This window comes from Tamandua tetradactyla, chromosome 4, assembly GCF_023851605.1.
Source record: "Tamandua tetradactyla isolate mTamTet1 chromosome 4, mTamTet1.pri, whole genome shotgun sequence".
Taxonomy (NCBI): domain Eukaryota; kingdom Metazoa; phylum Chordata; class Mammalia; order Pilosa; family Myrmecophagidae; genus Tamandua; species Tamandua tetradactyla.
In genome coordinates this window covers 91,642,775-91,662,559 of record NC_135330.1, presented here as the reverse complement: position 1 = coordinate 91,662,559, position 19,785 = coordinate 91,642,775, and the positions used below count along the sequence as shown (strand labels likewise).

At 39.6% G+C, this 19,785-nt stretch overlaps 1 protein-coding gene and 1 long non-coding RNA gene across 2 annotated transcripts in view; one reads left to right on the top strand and one right to left on the bottom strand.

The window, feature by feature from the left end:
- Positions 1–374: 374 nt before the first annotated feature.
- LOC143679167 (uncharacterized) overlaps positions 375–19,785 on the top strand; it is a 43,689-nt gene continuing 24,278 nt past the window's right edge. The window contains exon 1 of the long non-coding RNA XR_013173575.1: positions 375–444. This is a non-coding gene — a long non-coding RNA (uncharacterized LOC143679167). The remainder of the gene's footprint in view (positions 445–19,785) is intronic.
- On the bottom strand, positions 18,656–19,660 carry LOC143679361 (olfactory receptor 14A16-like). The gene has a single exon (XM_077155840.1). It carries the CDS (start codon positions 19,658–19,660, stop codon positions 18,656–18,658), a length of 1,005 nt encoding a protein of 334 aa, XP_077011955.1.

Genomic DNA, 19,785 nt, shown 5'->3' with positions numbered 1-19,785 from the left:
AGAAGGTTGGGAGGGTGAGGTAGTAAGAGACTTAAGCTATTGCATCAGCTTTAACATTACTCTTTGATACTTGGGAGGTTTTTGCCTGATGTCCTCGGCAATGAATAATTGCCACTGCTGCTGGTAGTTGCAGTGCTGAGAGCAAATCTGAGATTTGGCTAGCATTTATTATGGGAGATACTCTTGTGGTGAGAAAGCCTCATTCTTTCCATATAGCTGAGTGACAGTGTGCAATAAGGAAGGCATATTTTGAGTTTGTGTAAATGTTTACCTTTTTCTTTTTGAGAAAGTAAGGGCATGGGTGAGTGCGTCAGTTCTGCTTTTTGTGAGGTATATCCTATGGGGAGTTTCTTGGCTTCTATTATTGCAGAGTCTGTAACAATAGCATAAGCAGCTATTCATTGTTCCTTGGCTGTGATGTTGGCACTGCCGTCTATATAGAAGGTGAGGTCTGTATGGAGCAGAGGCTGATCTGAAATATGTGTGCATGGTTTGGCTAGGCTGTTTAACACTTCTACACAGGAGTGGATAGGAGGGCATGCCATAGGCAGGTCTGGGAAGAGGGTAGTGGGGTTAAGTAGTGGTGTGGTTAAAAGGCTGATGGGTGGGTGTTCTATGAAGAGGAGGTTAAATGTTTGGATGCATGAGGGTCTTAGGTGTTTTAAGGATTTGTGTGTAAGCAGATCAGCTAGCTGATGAGGTGAGAAGACAGAGATTGATTGGCCAAGTGTGAGTTTAAGTGCCTCTTTGGAAGGTGTGCCACCACCAAAAGTGCACTTAGACATGGTTGCCATCCCCTAACTGTGGTGTCTAGTTGTTTGGACAAGTAGGCTACAGGTTGGTGCTTTGGTCCTAGGGGCTGTGCTAAGACCCCAATAGCTATTCCCTGTTTCTAGGTTGTAAAGAGGTGAAAGGGGTGCTGGGGTTTCAATAAAGACAATGGTAGAGCCATCATTAATGCCACAACCAGAGAGCTGAATGCTTTCTGAACAATGGTTGGTTGAGAGAGCGGCCCAGTCAGTATCTCCCTTGCTGCAGCATGAAGGAACTTGGATAGGAGTGCAAAGTTGGGGACCGATTGGTGGGAGGATCCCATAAATCCGAGGAAGGATAGGATTTCATTAGCCATGGTGGGTGGTTACAGAGCCATAATGGCTTCACGATGGTTGACAGTGATTTGCTTGGTGGTAAGGGTTATTGTTAGCCCTAGGTAAGAGACTGAGGCTTGGCTTATTTGGGCTTTGGCAGGAGAAACCCAATACCCTTTTTGGCCTAATAAGTTTAGGAGGGTAGCCATTTGTTGCTGAGAGTGGGATAGGGAGGGCTGCAGAGGAGTAGGTCATCCACATATTGCAAGAGAGCACTCGGTTGAAGTCTACAGCTGAGTAAATCAGATGCAAGAGCCTGCCCCCAAATATTGGGGCTGTCCCTGAATCCCTGGGGGAGGGCTGTCCAAGTGAGTTGCTGGGACAGGTCAGTTTGGGGATCTGTACAAGTAAATGCAAATAGAAAAATGAGTACGGGTGTAACAGAATGGTGAAGAAGGCATCTTTGAGGTCTAGGACTGCGAAGTGAGTAGTTTGGGGAGGAATCTGTGATAGTAGGGTGTAGGGATTAGAAACAATGGGGTGGAGGGGGACTACAGCTTTGTTAACAAGGCAGAGGTCTTGGACTAGATGGTAGTCCCCATTTGGTTTCTTTACCGGTAAAATGGGGGTGTTGCACGGAGAGTTGAATGGAATAAGAAGTTTGCACTCCAATAGTCAGTCAATGATAAGTTTTAGTCCTAACTGGTGAGCTTTGGAGATTGGGAACTGGGGCCATGATGGAAAACAGGAAGACTGTTTGAGTTTAATAATAACTGGAGCATGATGGTTGGCCACTATAGGTTTTGAAGTTTCCCAGACCTCAGGGTCAACCATGTCTGGTGGGAGCGGCAGAGAGAGAGCCTTTTCTGGGATGAGGGCTGCTAAGAACAGTCCCTCCCCCGGGGAAGGGGAAGGAGGGCTAAATTGGACTGAGGATCCCAATTTTTGGAGAATGTCTTGCCCTAGTAGCAGAGGTGGGCATGAGGGCAAATTGAGGAAGCGGGAGAAAAGGGGGTTTGGTTGAGGCTGCATGACAGCAGCGGTGTTTGCCATGGTTGGCAGGTTTTGCCATCAATTCCAACCACCGAGACCTGGGAGGGGCTGCTAAAACCAGAATGAGAAGGCAAAACTGAATAAGTGGCCCCTGTGTCCACCAAAAAGGAAATGGACTTAACCGCCACCTGTAGCATTATCCTGGGCTCAGCGAGGGTGATAGGGGTCAATGAGTCTGGGCTGCATCAGTCCATCAGGCTGAGGAGTTCCAGCGCTGATGCCTCATCCAGTTGGCTAGCTGGCACTCTGCATTGAGGTGCCAAGGGCGAGGCAGTTTGCCAGTTTGGGCAGACACTGCGCCAGTGCTCGTGCCACTTACACTCTGGGCATGGCTTGGTGGGTGGCCTGGTGTGTGGATACTGGCGGGACCAGTGTCCCTCCTGGCTGCATTTAAAACATGCTCCTAGTGGAGTGCTCCTTGCCATTTTTGGTGGACTCCTTCTTCCCAGTTGCTGAAGCTTTGCCAGCCTCGAGGCTGCTACTAGGGCCTGGGCTTTTAAATTTACTTTTTGGTGGAAGTGGGCCTGCCAGGTGGCTTCGGCCGTGGCCTCCCGGCTATTAAAGACTTTAAAGACCATGATCACCAGGTCACGAATGGGGGTTTGAGAGCTTTCCTCGGCCTTTTTAAATTTCTTTTTAATGTCTGGGGCAGACTGAGTTATAAAGTGGGTGGCTAGGACCGTGGCTCCGGTTTGAGATTCAGGGTCTAGCCTAGTGTGCTGAATCAGAGCTTCAGTAAGATGATTTAGAAAAACTGTGGGGTTTTCTGAAGCTTCTTGGATAACTTCCTGGAGTTTTTATAATTAACAACTTTTTGGGCTGCCTTTTCTAATCCTGCTAATATACACTCAACCATTAGGTCCTGGCACTTGCAGCCAGCCCCTCCCACCTGATAATCCCAGTTTGGTTCTTCCATGAGAACTGCAGCCTTACCAACTGGCATGTCAGGGTTGGACAGGTATAATTGATCTGCATGCCCATGAGAGACAGCTATGATATGACTGTGCTCACCAGGGGTGACAGTAGAGAACAGGATTACATAAACATCATGCCAGGTAAGGTCATAAGCCTAGGCTAGTTGGCAGAATTCTTTAATCTATGCCATAGGATTTGCAGAGTAGGACCCAGGCATTTTTCAATAGCTGCCAGATCAGAGAGAGAAAATGAAATGTGAATGCAGACCACACCCTCAGTTGCTGTGACTTTATGAAAGGGACAGAGAAGTGCAGGTGACGATGCCAGGGCAGAAGTTGGTGCTGGAGGATTATGTGATAGAGGACAGCATGGCTTCAGAGGGTCACATGAGAGAGAACAACATGGCTTCAGAGGGTCATGTGATTGGGGAGGCACTCAGACTGTGCTTTCAGCTTCTGCAAATTTGGGTTAGGAATTAAGGGGTGTGGAGGGTGGCACCTGAGCAGAAAGTGGCCCTGGAGGGTCATGTGACCAGGTCTACGAACTGACTGGAGAGGCGAGAGATTCTGGGGCATAGGGAGGAGGAGGGGTTTTAGCAGGAGGGGCTGGCAGAGAGGCCAGCTCTTCTGGCTCATTGGAGAATGCAGAAGCCAAGGACAGGGGAGGAGTAAGGGAAAGGGCAGGTGAGGGTTCCTTTGCTACAAGGAGAACTTGAGCAATATTGCAAGTAGTGCATAAATTGGGCTGGGATCTCAGATACCAGAAAGCCTGGACGTATGGGACCTCCGACCATTTGTGGGTTTGTTGGTGGAACATGTCCAGAGCAGAGAGGACTTTGAAATCTAAGGTGCCTTCGGGTGGACAGGCTGACCCATTTGGGAGGAGATACTGGGGCCAGGCTATGGTAGACAGGAAGATAAGCTGTTTCATTTTTATGGATATGTTCAATTTAGCCTGATTGTGGATTAAACATCTGAGTGGGGTTTTTGGGTCCATGTGAGACTCCTGGTTGGCCATAATTTAAGTCAAGTCTGGAAATAGTCAGACCAAGTCATGGTGTCCCGAGGCATGGCTGGACTATTGGAATGGGGTCCCCTCTGGGGGACTGGCAGGGAGGGGTGGGATTGAGGACGTCTCCACACCCCACATCCCTGGAAATGGCAGGAGACTGAGAGGCCTTCCAAGCATCCCCGGAGGATGACTCAGTCGGAGAGGGCTCCTGATGCAGCCATGATTATGGACAGGTCCCTCCAGATGGCAGGGACAAGACTGAGTTATGGGCAAGGGATGACTCACCAACTTGGAAGGCACAGGTCAGTAAAAGTCCAGTCGGAGAACAGGCCAGATGATGGGTGGCAGAGGGGTCTCAGGTCTATCCAGCAAGGAGGAATCAGTTCCCCTGGGAGGGCCCCTGAAACTCCTTCCAGATTTTTGGTACCAAAATGTTAGGTTTTAGATGGTAGCTGACTGAGAAATCAGAGAAACTGAGTCCGAGTTTTAAAAAGTTTATTGTCTTAGGGCAAGGTTCCCAGGTCCAGGTGCTCAGGGCGCGGGCCAGGGAAGTTGCACCCCCCTAGGGGTGGCAGGGTTAAATATAGGCTAGCTAGTGGGGGTCCTGATGATAATTACAGGGTCTCCTGTGGTAGGTTAGGAGTTTTGCATGCTTTAGGGCTGGGGGCATAGCTATGGGCCTTGTCCGGGTCACATAACTATGGGCCGTGTGCAGTGGGCATAGCTATGGGCTATGTGCAGTGAGTGTCCTTTGTTTGTCAGGGCAGGTCCTGATTGGCTGAGTTTGAACAGCTGTGTGCCCATATGTTCATGGGTTTTAGTTCAGGTGGGGGACTTCCAGCCAGAGGCTACTGGGCCAGGCCTTACATACTCTTTATCCTTGTGTTTATGTTTGTGATGCATCTAGCAATTTTAGCACTTGAAGAATAAATCCATTTTCATTATTTCCCAAAAACTAATTTTACTTTAATTTGGTGACATCATCAATAACTAGGTAACTCCTCCTTTCCTATATTGATTGTAGGATGCTGTTTTTTGTCCCTAATATTTCTTGTCCTTTCCCTTTGTTCTTTCAGGATCACCATCACAAACTCCTGCCATGAGTGCATCCACACTAGCCAGATCAAAGGCACTTCCATTGCCACCCTGCTATTCCACACCTATTAAACTTCCCAAGTTATCCCCAAGGGCTTCTGCGCCAACAATCCAAACCCATACCTGATTTGTGACCCTTGAAGACCATTACTACATTTGCCATGACCCTCACAAGCCCAAACAAGAAACTGTGATAGAATTAAAATTCCTAGAAAGTAGAAAAGAAGTACTAGTAAGCAGAGCCATTGTTCAAAAAAAAAAACAGCAAGCAGTGTTTCTACTCTTTAATACTTCTCACGCCTGTCCTGCTGTAGGCCCTGCTACATGCTGTATGGTAAAATGAATAGGAAGCCCCTGAGCTACCCTCCTACAGTGTTCTAGTTTGCTAGCTGCCGGAATGCAACACACCAGAGATGGATTGGCTTTTAATAAAAGGGGATTTATTTTGTTGGTTCTTCAGAGGAAAGGCAGCTAACTTTCCACTGAGGTTCTTTCTTACGTGGAAGGCACAGGATGGTCTCTGCTGGTCTTCTCTCCAGGCCCCTGGGTTCCAACAGCTTTGCCCGGGGTGATTTCCTTCTCCATCTCCAAGGGCCCGGGCTGAGCTGCAAGTGCTGAGATGAGGAATGCCAAGCTGCTAGGCTGTGCTACATTGCGTTCTCTCATTTAAGCACAAGCCAATTAAGTTAAACGTCACTCATTGCAGCAGACACGCCTCCTAGCCGACTGCGGATGTAATTAGCAACAGATGAGATTCACCTACCATTGGCTCATGTCCACAGCAACAGAACTAGGTGCTTTCACCTGGCCAAGTTGACAACTGAATCTAACTACCACATACAGGAAGCTTTAAGTACCACCAGTTGCTGTGTACTATTCCAAATGAAAAACCCCCGAGGTACCCTCCTGCAAGTAACACCAAACACCCTTAGTTGCAGGACAGTTCACTGCAATCTTGCTAATCTTACCATTTCAAATATTCATGATGCCCAGTGGGGAAGAGAAGTCCAGATGCTCTTCAGAGTAAGGTGGTCCCCTAAGGCCATCATTGGCTCCCCACCCTTTATAGAAAAAGAACCATAAAATCTTACAATTGAGAAAAAATCCCAGGTATTCCATTACTTCCATAAGGAAACACAAGAAAATGCCTCAGCCATTCCCTAAACACTCAACATTTGTTCTTTCAACTAGCATAACAAGTAGTCCCCTCCTTAAATGTTTCCTCCTGTTATGTCTACAGAGAAACAAATACAGGGGGCCAATAGCCATGGGAAGTGAGAGAAATAATGCCAACAGAAAAAGTAAATGTACGTGCATCCCAGCCCAGATTTTGCAGATGGGACCTGACAAGTCACATTATTGGAAAAAACTGCATAGCTAGATGGAGAAACAGCTTCCTGGTCCCAGTTGGGAACCTCATCTGTCTAGGACAACAGTATTATAATTAGAGTAAAAATGCCACTTTATGGTGATGATTAGATGAAAAACATATAGCTCCCAACCTGTCACCACTAGTCTCTTTCCCCACCTAAAAAGTTTCTGGACAGACATTTCAGCCCCAGACATGTGGAAAGCCCCTGAAGAATTGTACTGGATCTGTGGCAGGGCAGCCTGTTCTGAATTACCTGCAGGGTTGACAGGACTTTGTGTGTTAGGATCTATCTGCCCTTCTCTGTTCCTGATCCACTTAAAGCAAGGAGACTACTAGGATACCCAGTCTATAATCAGAAAATAACTGGGTCCCAAAAAAAAAACCATACAAATAGGGAACTTGAAAGAAAATGTGTGGCCCCCTGAGTGCATCATTCAGGATTATGGTCCAGAAACATGGGCAGAAAACGGGTCATGGGGATATTGTGCCCCAATTTACATGTTAAACCACATCATTTGGCTCCAGGCAGTAGTAGAACTAATAAAAAATCTGTTGGCATAGCAGTAAACCAAATTTAGAAAGCCATCTATCAAAACTGATTGGTTCTTGACTACCTGTTAGCAAATAAAGGAGGAGTATGTGGAAAATTCAAACCTTACTACTGCTGCCTGCAGTTAGATGATCAAGGAAAGGTAATAGAGAAAGTTGCCAATTGCATAAGAAACCTAGCCCATGTCCCAGTTCAGACCTGGAACAGCTGGGACCCCAAGAACCTGTTCAGAGGGTAGTTCTCAACCTTTGGAAGATTGAAACCTCTGATTGAAACTGTTTTAATGCTGCTTCATTTATATCCTATTCTCCCCTGCCTCCTCCCTTGCCTACTAAAAAGTGTAAATCAAACTATAGAAGTCTTAGTAGACAGAAATTGCCTCCCACCTACTTATCTCAGAGGCCTGCATCTCTCAAGCTGTCATAAATATGGATTAGTCCCTACAAGTGAAAATGGTGCTACATCTATAAAATAAAATGTGATGAATAATATCATCAAAGGGGGAAATGAGGTAGTTCATAAGAGTGGCCCCAGTATTACTGCTGTATTTCCTTCCTAAAATGAATTTGTGAATTTGTGTACTCTCAAGAATGTGTAAAAACATGCTTTCATCCCCATATTTTGCCTTTCCTAGAATGTATTTTGAATGCAATTGTATAATAATCAGTCTCTGAAGTGTGGCTCACTGTGTAAAATGTATTTAAGATTCATCCATGTTTTCTGCACTTCAGTAGCTTGTTCCTGTTTATTGCTGAATAGATTCCATTATATGAATATACCCCAGTTTCTGTAACCTTCTCCTATCAAAGGAGACTAGATTACTTCTAGTTCTTTGTGATTACAAATAAATCTACCATGAACATTTGTACAGATTTTTGCATGGAAATATTTTCAATTAACTTGTGTAAATACCTAATTGCATGACTCCTGGGTCATATGGTAAGTCTATGTAATCTTTATAAAGAAATGCTAAAGTGGAAATAACATTTTGAAAGTCTATGCTACATTTTGTTACCCTATGTTACATTTTTTAATGCTGCAGCAGACTCAGAGGACTTCTGTCCAAAGTCTGAGCCCTGAATATCCTTTCTTCCTATATTATATAGGCTACCAAGCAGGGCATGAGTTACCATAGGAAGGGACAGAGATGTTGATAAGCAGAATTTTCAAGGTGGGAGTTATCATGGCAATGGACAGAGTTAGTGCTATAAGTTCTGTCTCTTAGCTGATTCATTTTATATGGAAAGTAGACATTTTGTCTCACTATGCAGATGGGCCTGGGCATGCCTGGACAGATGCAGCAGAAATTTTGTTTCACTGCCTCTTTGCAAAAATCTGTATGTGTTACAGTTAGCATGGAATATGATGGGGATTTTAGGTGGAGTGTAAAATACAATGGATGAAAAGAATAAAGATTAATGGCTAGTAGATTCAAAAATCTTTTACATCCAATGGACTTCTTACATCCTTGTATGTAAAATAAAATGAAATCATCAATGGATTATTTAAATCTCTACATAAGCTAATTAAAGCTCAATATATTAAGACACTGAGGCATCAAGATCAATGGTTATATTGGCACATCAAGAAAGTGTTTAAATTTTTATTGAACATGAAATACAGACCCTAGTCTTAAATGACATAAATTGTAAAGTGGTTAACTAAAATTTTTCTATTCATTTTTCCTGAGGTGTGTACTATACACACATTTACTCAAGGTAGAAACATGAGTTTTGACTAAAAATACATTTCTGCTATAATAATGTGAGAATAAGGTAAAATGTCAAATCTCATAAACAGACTTGGACAGTAGCTATCCATATTACTTTCTAATATCCTTCCTTAAAACAAAATCTCTTCTCTACCCCACCCTCACATCCTCTTACCTCTAGGGCTCCTCCATATTATTAGAATTCTAAGTTTCAGAGTTTGAAAAGATATATCACAGAGGCATTTTCAGAATCAGAATCCTAAATTTTACTTATTTTAATTATTATCTCCATTATTGAAGGGTTCACTTCTTTGCCTGTACTTGTTGTGTTACACAGATTTGAGAAATTCTCTAGTGTGGAGAAAATCATGAGTAAACCACCTTTATTTCTATCTTAAAGGCTTTCCCCAAAGCATTTGTGCATTTTTTAGTATCTTTACAGCTAAGGGTTAAAAGGCCTTGCTATCTTCCATTTGTTCTTCAGAAATGCCCACTCACTTGGGAAAACATGAAATATTTTTGATCACTCTCTTTGAAAGGGCAATCTTGTTGTTCATACTTTACCCCAACAATGGATCATACATTCAGTTTCAAATATATCTACCTTCCTTTCAACAATGCTTTCAAATCGTTCACCAAAAGTACTCCTCAAATTGGAACATACTGAAAATAATTGGGAATTGTTTAAGTACAGCCTGAAGTTGTGCAACACAAGTAAATCACCTCTATGGGCTTCTTTCTTCACTGTTCTAAGTTTATTTAACCTGAGAAATTTGTATATCAAGACTTTGGAAGTCTTGATTTTTCAGAGTTGGGATGACATACACTTTGGAAAAGAGTAATCTTCAAAGACGGTTGCTAGTCATATTCATAGAGCCAAGGTGTTCTAGTTTTCTAGCTGCCAGAATGCAATATATCAGAAATGGAATGGTTCTTTAAAATGGGCATTTAATAAATTACAAGTTTACAGTTCTAAGACCATGAAAATGTCCAAATTGAAGCAATTCTATAGAAATGTCTAATCTAAGGCATCCAGGGAAAGATATCTTGATTAAAGAAGGCCAATGGAGTTCAGAGTTTCTCTCTCAAGTGGAAAGGATCATGATGAGCATGACATCTATTAGCTTCTTCTCTGGGCCGCTAGCTTCATGAAGTTCCCCAGGAGGCATTTCATTTTTCATCTCCAAAGGTGACTGGCTGGTGGACTCTGTGGTTCTCTCATCATTCTGTTGTTGTTCTGTGGCTCTCTCCTCATTCTCAAAAGGGACTCTCTCCAAAATGTCTCCTCTTTTATAAGATTCCATAAACTAATCAAGACTGACTTACAATGGGTGGAGACACCTCTCTATCTAATCAAGTTTAATACCAAAAATTGGCTGAGTCATGTCTCCATGGAGATAATCTAATAAATTTTCCAACCTATAGTACTTAATAGGGATTGGAAGAAACTGTTGCCCTCACAAGATTGATTGAGATTAAAACATGACTTTTCTAGGGTATGTAAATCCCTTCAAACAATCACATTAGGGCACAAGGATATATTAAGGAGGCAGTCACAACATGCTAACTCATATCCTCTACAGATAAGACTTTGGCATAATCATTGCTAGGTTTAAAAATTGCTATATTCCTTTGAATGGAAGTATACCTTTGAAAAATAAATAATACTTTATAAAAGGGACATGATATATTTACAATATTAACTATTGTTCTTCTCCATAGAGTTAAAAATATTAAGCTATATTTCCCTAAGAATCTAGAGATCTGAATAAGTAAAAAAAAAAAGAAAACTTTTCTGTATGATGTTGTGTAGCTTTGTAAATGTGTGAAAGTTACTGAATTATATACATTTTATGGCATGTGAGTGAAAGACAAACTCACCAGGAATGAGGTGAGACAAAGGAATTTGAGACAAAGATTTATTTCAGGGAGAAACAGAGCCATCTGAGCAACATTTCCAGAGTGAGAAATGGCTGCCCTGAGATTGTGGGGTATAAGCTTTTTAAAGACTAGGTTTAGGGAATTGGGAGGCAATGACAAGGCAGATCTCTATTGGCTAGTTTTCATAAATAGGGGGCTAGGTTAGGAATTGATAGCTTTCCACTGGTAAAGTTTAAAATTTAAATGGTGCCTTAGGCATGCTGGGTTTTAAATGCCAGAGGGTATATAGTGAGTAAGGGGAATTTACACAAGAATGTATTTGCAAGAGAGTGGAGGCTGAATAATGGGAGGTTATGGCCAGAGGGCAGCTGACTGATGGTGAAGGACACACCAGGTTGGCATGGTTTGGGGTTATAGAGACTTTTTGAAATATTTGCCAGGGGTAGGTTACATTCTGGGGGAAAGGAGTCCTGTCCCCCAGGATTAACATTCTGGTATTTTTGGAAATAGGGGAAATGGGGTGATGGTTCATTTTCTGTAACTGCTTCTGGCATAAATGTGGCATCCTAAAGGGAAAGAATTGGGGGGTGAGTGGAGATGCCATTGGACAAGAGAAAAAGTTGTTTCTCCTCCTTTTTGTATTGGGACACATCATTCACATATTCTTGAGGTATTGACTGGGCAACTCAGTGTATGAACTGGGAGAGGAGCTGTAAGAGACCAGGGCCAAAGAAAAGAAATGAAAGCAATATTAGTTATGGTATTATAAGAGATACAAAAAATGATTTTAGTGGTGAAGTAAAATAGGAGAGAAATGAAGATAGCCATGATTTGTTCCCATAATTAGCATTTGAGGCTTTTAAGATTATTTTTACATTTTCTTTTAAAATTTTAAGATTTTCTTTGACCTGCCTAGTTTTATTAACAAAGAAAGAACAGGCCTCAGTTATGATTGCACAGATGAGTACATCTAATGATCTCCTGTTTTTTAGAAAACCTGAAGCTAGTTTATTTATCTCCTGTGTTGGTTATCAATAGCTCATATAAGTAAGAGAGAAAGGAGAAGGGGCATATCAAAAGGACAGCTTATAAAGTTTAACAGAGTTCCATGAGATTTGGCTACAACAGGGTTCAATAGACTCTTGTAGGATTTGGAGTGAGGAAGGGAGGAGAGTTTTATATTCTTTGACCTTTAACTTCTATCCTGACATGTACATGCTATGTGCAGTGAATTGCTATCAAAATGGAGGAAGTGACAGGGCTTTTAGAATTTATCCTCACACAGGAGACAATGTTTGGACAGGCATTGCATTCATTAAGTGTATCAAAGGTAATAGAACACAAGGAAGCTCCACACAGAGATAACAACTCTGCAAAGCAAGACTGCCATGGTCAAGGGAATTCAATAATTCTACTGATAATTGATAAATCTGTGATTTTATTCCTACATAAGAAGATTATCCTCCAGGTTTTTCTTGTGTGCTGAATTCTGCCTACCCAGCAGGGTATACTATGCAGTCCAATTCACAGTATTACAGGACAAAAGCCATGAAATCTTCACCCAGCATGCTCATTAACCAATTCCAGAGACACTGGGGTTTCAAAGAGAGGAAAAGTTTATTACTACACATGTAGCAGGAGAGCAGACAGCCTAATGACCCAAAATCTATGTCCCCAAACAAACAGGATTTGAGGTACATAAATAGTCTAACAAGGGGAGATGAGGTCATTTAAGAGTGTAAAGCCAGGATGCTGTGTTAAAGTGGGCTGGGGCACCATGCTGGGGTAGGCTGAGGTGTCACCAGAATACTAGACAAAACTCCTGGATGGGAGAACATGGGCAGAAAGGTATCACTTACCTGGGGCTGAATTAGTTGTTGATGTTTGAGAGCCATGGTTGTGAGGAAGCATCATGTCAGGATAATTTGAGCTGATGGACTCAAGCCATTGAGTGCATGGGAACTTGAACAACCATGGAGTTTGGGGAATGGAATCAACTGGAAAGCTGTTCTGTCACCAAATGGGATGTAAAACTCAAGCCTCAGTGGGGTTTCTGAATAGACTTGACTAGAAGGCTGTCCCATTGCCCTGGGGGGTTGGGAGACTCAAGTCTCAGTCAAAACTCTTTTTCCTCGGTTTCAGCACTGTTATGTTGGGTCTGAATAATTAAGGAATTCAAACAGGACAGTGAGTTACAATTTAACAAATTTATTGAAGGGAGAAAACAGGTGGAAGAAAGCAGGTTGGAACCAGTGAAACCTGCCAGTGAATGGAAAGAAAATGGCTCCAACAGTTTTTCTGAGAGCTGTGTTTTTAAAGGAAAAACTATACCAGTAAGGGAGGGTTATCAAGCAGGAATAGGCCTCGACTGCATGCCTGTTTATCAAATCTGGTTTTGCTTCATTTGCTTTTTGTGGGTGCTGTGCTGGCATATCTGATAGTCGTTCATCTTACTGCCACATCTGGTTCTGGCAAATGAAGCTGAAGGGTCCCTGAGCCAAAAAGTCCCTTTTAAAGCTCTTTTTCTGAGACTTGAGACTTATGTTACAGATATAAAACATTTTATGAACTCATAATCAAAATCTCTTTAATTTTCAATATAGCCTAAAGGTTTCCTTTTTAAAAGAACTTCTATATTCAGTAACCACCTATGAACATTAGACAAATACAAATGGAGGAACATACCAATTAACAACTACACTGAACATACCAGCTAACAGATATAAAATATTTAACACATCAATTAACAATTAAACAACCATCAACTTTTACTATATCCAGGTAACACACTGGCTAACGTTTAAACATACTTGCTTAACTTTATTAAATACCAGTTAATTGTGGGATTTACTCATTATTAGGTGTATAATCAACATATTCTACTCAAACCCTGGACAAAACACACACCAAATACATCAGTTAACAATTAAACAGATATAAAACACTTATTAAACCAATTTAGCAATTAACAAATACCTAGGTCATATGATGGCTAACACTTAAACAGGCCTATTTAATTCCATTAAATACTAGTTAATTGTTGCATTAGGTCAGGGCTCTAAATCCTGTACATTACAGTGCTCAAAATCAGCAGGTGTAGGGGTTAGCACAAAGGGGATTATTCTGGAAGTGGGACCCTTCACACTAGGTCAAGGGGACTCAAACCTCCTATTTACTCCCTGACCCACTTTTACCCTGATAATCCACTCATCCAGTCATAAAACCTGTACAGTATGATACCCAAAATCAGAATGTTTAGAAGGTCAGAGTTTCTGGAATTAATACCCTGACCTACATCAAGGGGAGCTGAACCTACTATTTAATCCCCAATCTACTTTTACACTGATGATCCACTTACCCAGTCAGATGTCCTTACCTGAAACTGGAAATGGTTTCTCTCTTTGAAACTTTCTTAAGGCACCAAAAGTCTCTGTAGTGCTGATAAAACAGAGAAACTCTGGTGGCTGAGCCTCTAGACTAAATTCAGTCCAGTAACCACCAAAGGCTCAGTTACCTGGATCACCTGCTCTGCTGAGGCTCCAGAGATTGGGGCATTCATCCTGGCAGAGTCACCAAATTGTCACCAGAAAAAGGCCACGGATTCTTCTGCCCAATATGCTCAATAACCAATTCCCAAGACACCAGGGTTTCAAAGAGAGAAAGCGTTTATTACTACATATGTAGTAGGAGAGCAGACAGCCTAATGGCCAAAATCTGTCTCCCCAAAAAAGGAGATTTGAGGTTCTTAGGAGTTCTAGCAAGGGGAGATGAAGTCATTTCAGATAGTAAATTCAAAACAGACAAGAAAATAGTGTTAATAGTAAGTTCAAAGCAGAAAAGAAAACTTTGTTAAAGTTAATACAAATTGAAAGGAGCTATCAATCCTTCAATGGCAGAGCCTAGAGGAGCTGAAAAGAAAACACTGTTAGCATAGATTAACATAAGAAGGCAGAGCTATATATCTTTTAATGGTAAAGGCTAGTAGATGTAATTTGCCAATGTAAGGGACTGAGGCTAGTTAATACCTATAAGAAAATAACTAGATAAATGGCATTACAGCTCAGAGCCACACAGGCACCAAATAAAAGATAAGGGCTTTTATAATCCTTCCAGTTATCCAAACAGCTTAATTACAGTTCAGAGCTTCCAGGTACTCTTCCTTTTTCATTCCAAAATCCCAAAATGCAAAAGGAAAATTTATATAATCATTCAGTAATTAAAATCATCATTTAAATCCTGATTTCTTCATTGCATGTGTATTAGTAACTCATTACAATGAATTCTGCTTTCTGCCCTTGGTTTCCGAATGATGCTTTAATCACTTATGGTCACTTCCTTCATTCTTTTTTTTAAGCAGAATTAAAACTATTTTAATTTTCACATGAATGGCTACTTATAAAGAAAAATCTTAAGAAATAGAACAAAAAAACTACAGGAACTATTAATTAAACTTATGATGAAAAGATGTATCATTGTACACACAGCAGTTGTATTTCTACATATAAGCAGAAAAATTTGAGAAATGAAAACCAAAATATGATTTATATCAGCAAAACTTATAATATATATGAATAAATTTAGCATGAGGTGTACATTAAAAGCTACTAAACATTTCTGAGAAAATTTAAATTATATTTACATAAATGGAGAGATATACTATATTCGTGTGATGAAAGAATCAATACAGTTAAGTTGTAATTTTGATCAGAGCTATCCAATACCAATCCAAAGAACAAAACAACAGCTCATATTGTAGAAAGTGATAATTTAAATCTAAAATGTCTATGCAAATGAAAAATCCTTTAATTGCTAAAACAATCTTGAAAAGAAAATAGCCTAAGGAAGAATAAAATATACAGGAGTCACACTAGTTGTTTTCTTTGCATGCTTACACTAATTTATTTTAATATGAATTATTTACAGATATAATGATTGAGACAGTATGTTGTTAAATAAGACAAATAGATCAGTTGAAGATAATACTCAGAAGTATAATCACATGCATACAATCCATTTATTTTTTATATTTTTAATTTTTTCATTTTTAATACTTTTATTGATAAAACAAGACATAAACCCAACATTCTTAAAATACAAACATTCCATACATAGTGTACAATAAATACCTCACAATATCATCACATAGTTGTGTATTCATCGGCATGATCTTTTTTAGAATGTTTTAATCATTCCAGAAGAATAAGTAAAAACAAATCTCATACACATCATGCCCCTTACCCTTCCCTCTCATTGACCAAGTACTTACTTCCTTCATTCTTAAATTAATCTTTTTCTGACAATCAAATAAGCCCTCACTAAAATACTAGTCCAGTGATTCTTGCTGTTTTCCATTGTTAACCACATAATTAGCAAAACTAGAGTTAGTTCTTTTTTCTCCATTTCCTGTAGTAACACTAATTTACATTTGATTCCCTAAAGTGCTGTAATGGAAGTATAAGAAATCTAAATAATCTTTTTCACAGAATCTAAACTGCTATCAAATTTTAAGATACATCAAACTTTGCAAATTAAACTATAACACTTTGCTAAAATGCCAATGATAGCAAGAGATATTCATATTGCAGAGAGTCAAATGTAAAATAAAATGCTCATGTACTAAACAATGAAAAGTGATAATACCAAAGTATTAATGAAAATTTGGGAAGGAGCAATCAAAATGTATTAATTGTAGTCCCCATAGGGGAGTCATTAGCTATAAGGTTTCAAGTAAGAAAGTTAAAATTTGGTATTTCCTGATTTCAGCACATTCCACACATGTTGCCAACAATGGAGAATCTTAGATAAGTACAGAATGTTACAAAGATTGATGCAAAGAACATTTTCAAATTCTCTCTGTCAGTTGATCTCACAGTCTTAAAACTGTGAGCAGCTGGGAGAGAGAAAATATGGAAATGTTTGGGAAGGGACAGAAAAAGAGTTTATTCATCAAAGGCTAGCCTTGTGGAGATAAAAGGACATTCCTCAAATCTGTATCCCTGAACTGGACAAACTTTCAGGGTTTTATAGCATTCAAAAAAACACTTGCAGGTCTTAGGATAATGAGCAAGGTGGCTTGAGTAAGAAGGTTTGAAATAATCTAATCACGGAACATGTGCAGATTGATTACATGCTTAGTTTATTTTAATTTTAAGGTTTCTACTGTACAGGTTAGGGAGGCCAACTCTAATTAGAATTGCCTTGATCTGGTAAGATAACTTAGGAATTGGGGTAGTCAGTTCTGGGTTGACTCATGTTAAGTAACAAAGGGTCTACATGTAAAGGCTATGTGCAAGGACATCTATCTTCAAGGTTGAAAAACAAGGTAAGGTGATACAATGGAGCCAGCATGAATTGTTTTGTTACTGTCCAGTCACAGGGTAAAGATTATACTGCTTTAAAACATAATATCAGCATAAAAGAAATAAGGTATCTGGATTATAGTTCAGTGAGTTACAACAGTTATAATCATTTGCTTCTAGCTACATTATAATATATCAGAAAGTTAGAAAGTATTAAATAATGATTCACTAACTATAATACATTTGTTTGTGCTCTGTTATAGTGCCAAAAAGGAATAGTGACAAGCAAAGTAAAAAATAGTCCATATAAATCAGTTTCCTTGTACCTTTCAGTGAGAATGGAGAATTAAGATTGGTATCTTTTGAAATGAGGAAGAAATGGATATTTGGATTCAATTGAAAACTAAATAAATATTTCACCAATTAGAAATCTTTTTTAAAATGATAACCTTTCTATATCTCATAAATAGTGAGAATATCTAAATACATGAGTGTAACGAATTTAAAAGTATTGACTATTTAATGGTGAATATTTCCATAAATATTGGGATGAGAAATTTTCCAATAAGAAGTCTGTTTTCTTATTGTGTTTTCTCCAATGATATTTATGAATACACTGTTGCAGTTAAAATAAGTTAAGAGTTATGCCAGTTATGTTAATTTAGACAACAGAAATAGCTCACTGCATTCTATCAATGTAGACTCAGGAAATATTTGTTACAAGAGAAAGATATAGTGCAGTGGAATCAAGAAAGTTTAATGCAATATTATGGAAATTGAGAATGTATAGGAACAGATTCTCAAGAACCTTTTTCAGTTACTCAGGCTTACTCTCAGGAACACAAACCACACTGCCTTTGAATTATTTGGATACAGGGAATCCACAGTCTTATTTGAAGAGGAGGCTTTTTTTACTCTCTAGTCACTTAGGAAACATGATGATTTGTGAGTAGGCAATAACCAGAAACCCAGATTGCTTGACAAAGCCCACATGCAAAATTTCATTGTGTTTTGTGTAGCTATATTAAAGATTAATGTGCTATGTATATATGTGTGTGTATTAGTGGGCCAAGATGCTATCACTAATAACAAATCCTTTGGTTGGCTGGAAGAAGAATTTATTGCATCTTGATTTTGGGAGCTAGAGATCCAAAATTAAGACATTGTCAAATATTCTTTCTCCCTAAATTCTGTCACATTCTGGTACTGGTTGGCTGCACTGTTTGGTTTCTTTGACTATCACCACTTTTTCCTATCATCAAATTGTAATCTCTATATCCATGTGTCTACTCTTCTCTGATTTCTGCTAAATTCTAGCTTCTTTCCATATCATTCTCTTTATAAAACCTCCAGTAATATGAATTAAGATCTGCTCTAACTCCATTTGCCATGCCTGAAGATATTTTGAAAGGATATTTTAAAATAATTTTTAAAAGAGTATTTTTTAATAAAATACAAATCAATTAAAACACAGGAGAACAGATTAAAATTAAGAATGTCTGACATTGAGTTACGTAATTCTAACAACCAGATTATGTACTACAGCTCAGAAACTGTAATATTTCAGACACAAATATGACTTCATTAATAATTATTCAGTATACTACATGCCACTATGGCCAAAGAACAGTACCATATTTTCTGAAAATGCCAGAGATAATCAGAGTTGATGAGACCAACTTACATTAACTCTTTACTTAAACAAATATTAGGAGGTGAATTTCTCTGCTCTTGAAGAAATGCAAGAATATTCCTCTTTTTCAATATCTTTCTAATGATCAATTTCTCCAAATGTGTCATCATGGTCTTATTTCTCAGGCTGTATATGATAGGATTAAGGGAAGGAGGCAATAAAATATAGAAAGCTGATAGGATGAGATCAGTGAATGATGTAGACCCCAAAATGGGTTTCAGGTAAGAAATGAAAGAAGTGGAGAGGAAAAGTGCAACAACTGCCAGGTGTGGGAGGCAAGTGGAATAGGCTTTTGACTGTCCTTGCATGGAGGGGATCTTTCTGATAGTGGAGAAAATAAAGATGTATGAGATTAGGATGAAGATAAAACAGCATAAATCAAGTACTGCATTAATGAAAATGAGCACAATTTCTGTAGTTATATGCTCTGAACAAGAAACAGCTAGCAATTGGGGAATATCACAGAAAAACTGTTGAATTTCATTGAGTCCACAATAAGATAAAGAAAAGGTACCTACTGTATGTAGAAGGGACACAAATCCACTGCTGAACCAAGACATGACTGCCATCCTTACACACGTACCCCTGTTCATGATGATGTCATAGTGCAGGGGATGGCAAATTGCAGCATAGCAGTCAATGGACATTACTGTGAGGAGGAACAACTCTGCAGCTGCTGAAAAAACCACCAGAAATACCTGAGTAGCACACTCATATAGTGAGATGGAGTTGTTGTTAGTCAATGAGTTAACAACAGTTTTTGGAACAATTGCAGAAATGAGGCAACGATCAGACAGGGACAGATTCCTTAAGAAGAAATACATAGGTGTGTGGAGGTGTGTGTCCAGAGAGGTTATGGTGATGATCAGGAAATTCCCCATCAAGGCTGTTAGGTATATAAGTATAAAAATTGAAGCTTGTGATAACTGAAGCTTCCATGGGCCAGAAAAACCCAAGAGAAGAAATTCTGTCAGCAGTGAAGTATGGTTCATTCTTTAAATTCTGCATTAATAGAGAAAAATAAAGTATTATTGAAGCCATCCAGGACACCAAGGGTACCAATTTAATACTTAGTATGCATTAATCAATATATGGTTTCCATGTCTGTGTGCATGTG

Excerpts from the sequence above, each read along its gene's own strand:
- LOC143679361 (XM_077155840.1), bottom strand. The coding sequence starts at position 19,660 with ATGAACCATACTTCACTGCTGACAGAATTTCTTCTCTTGGGTTTTTCT.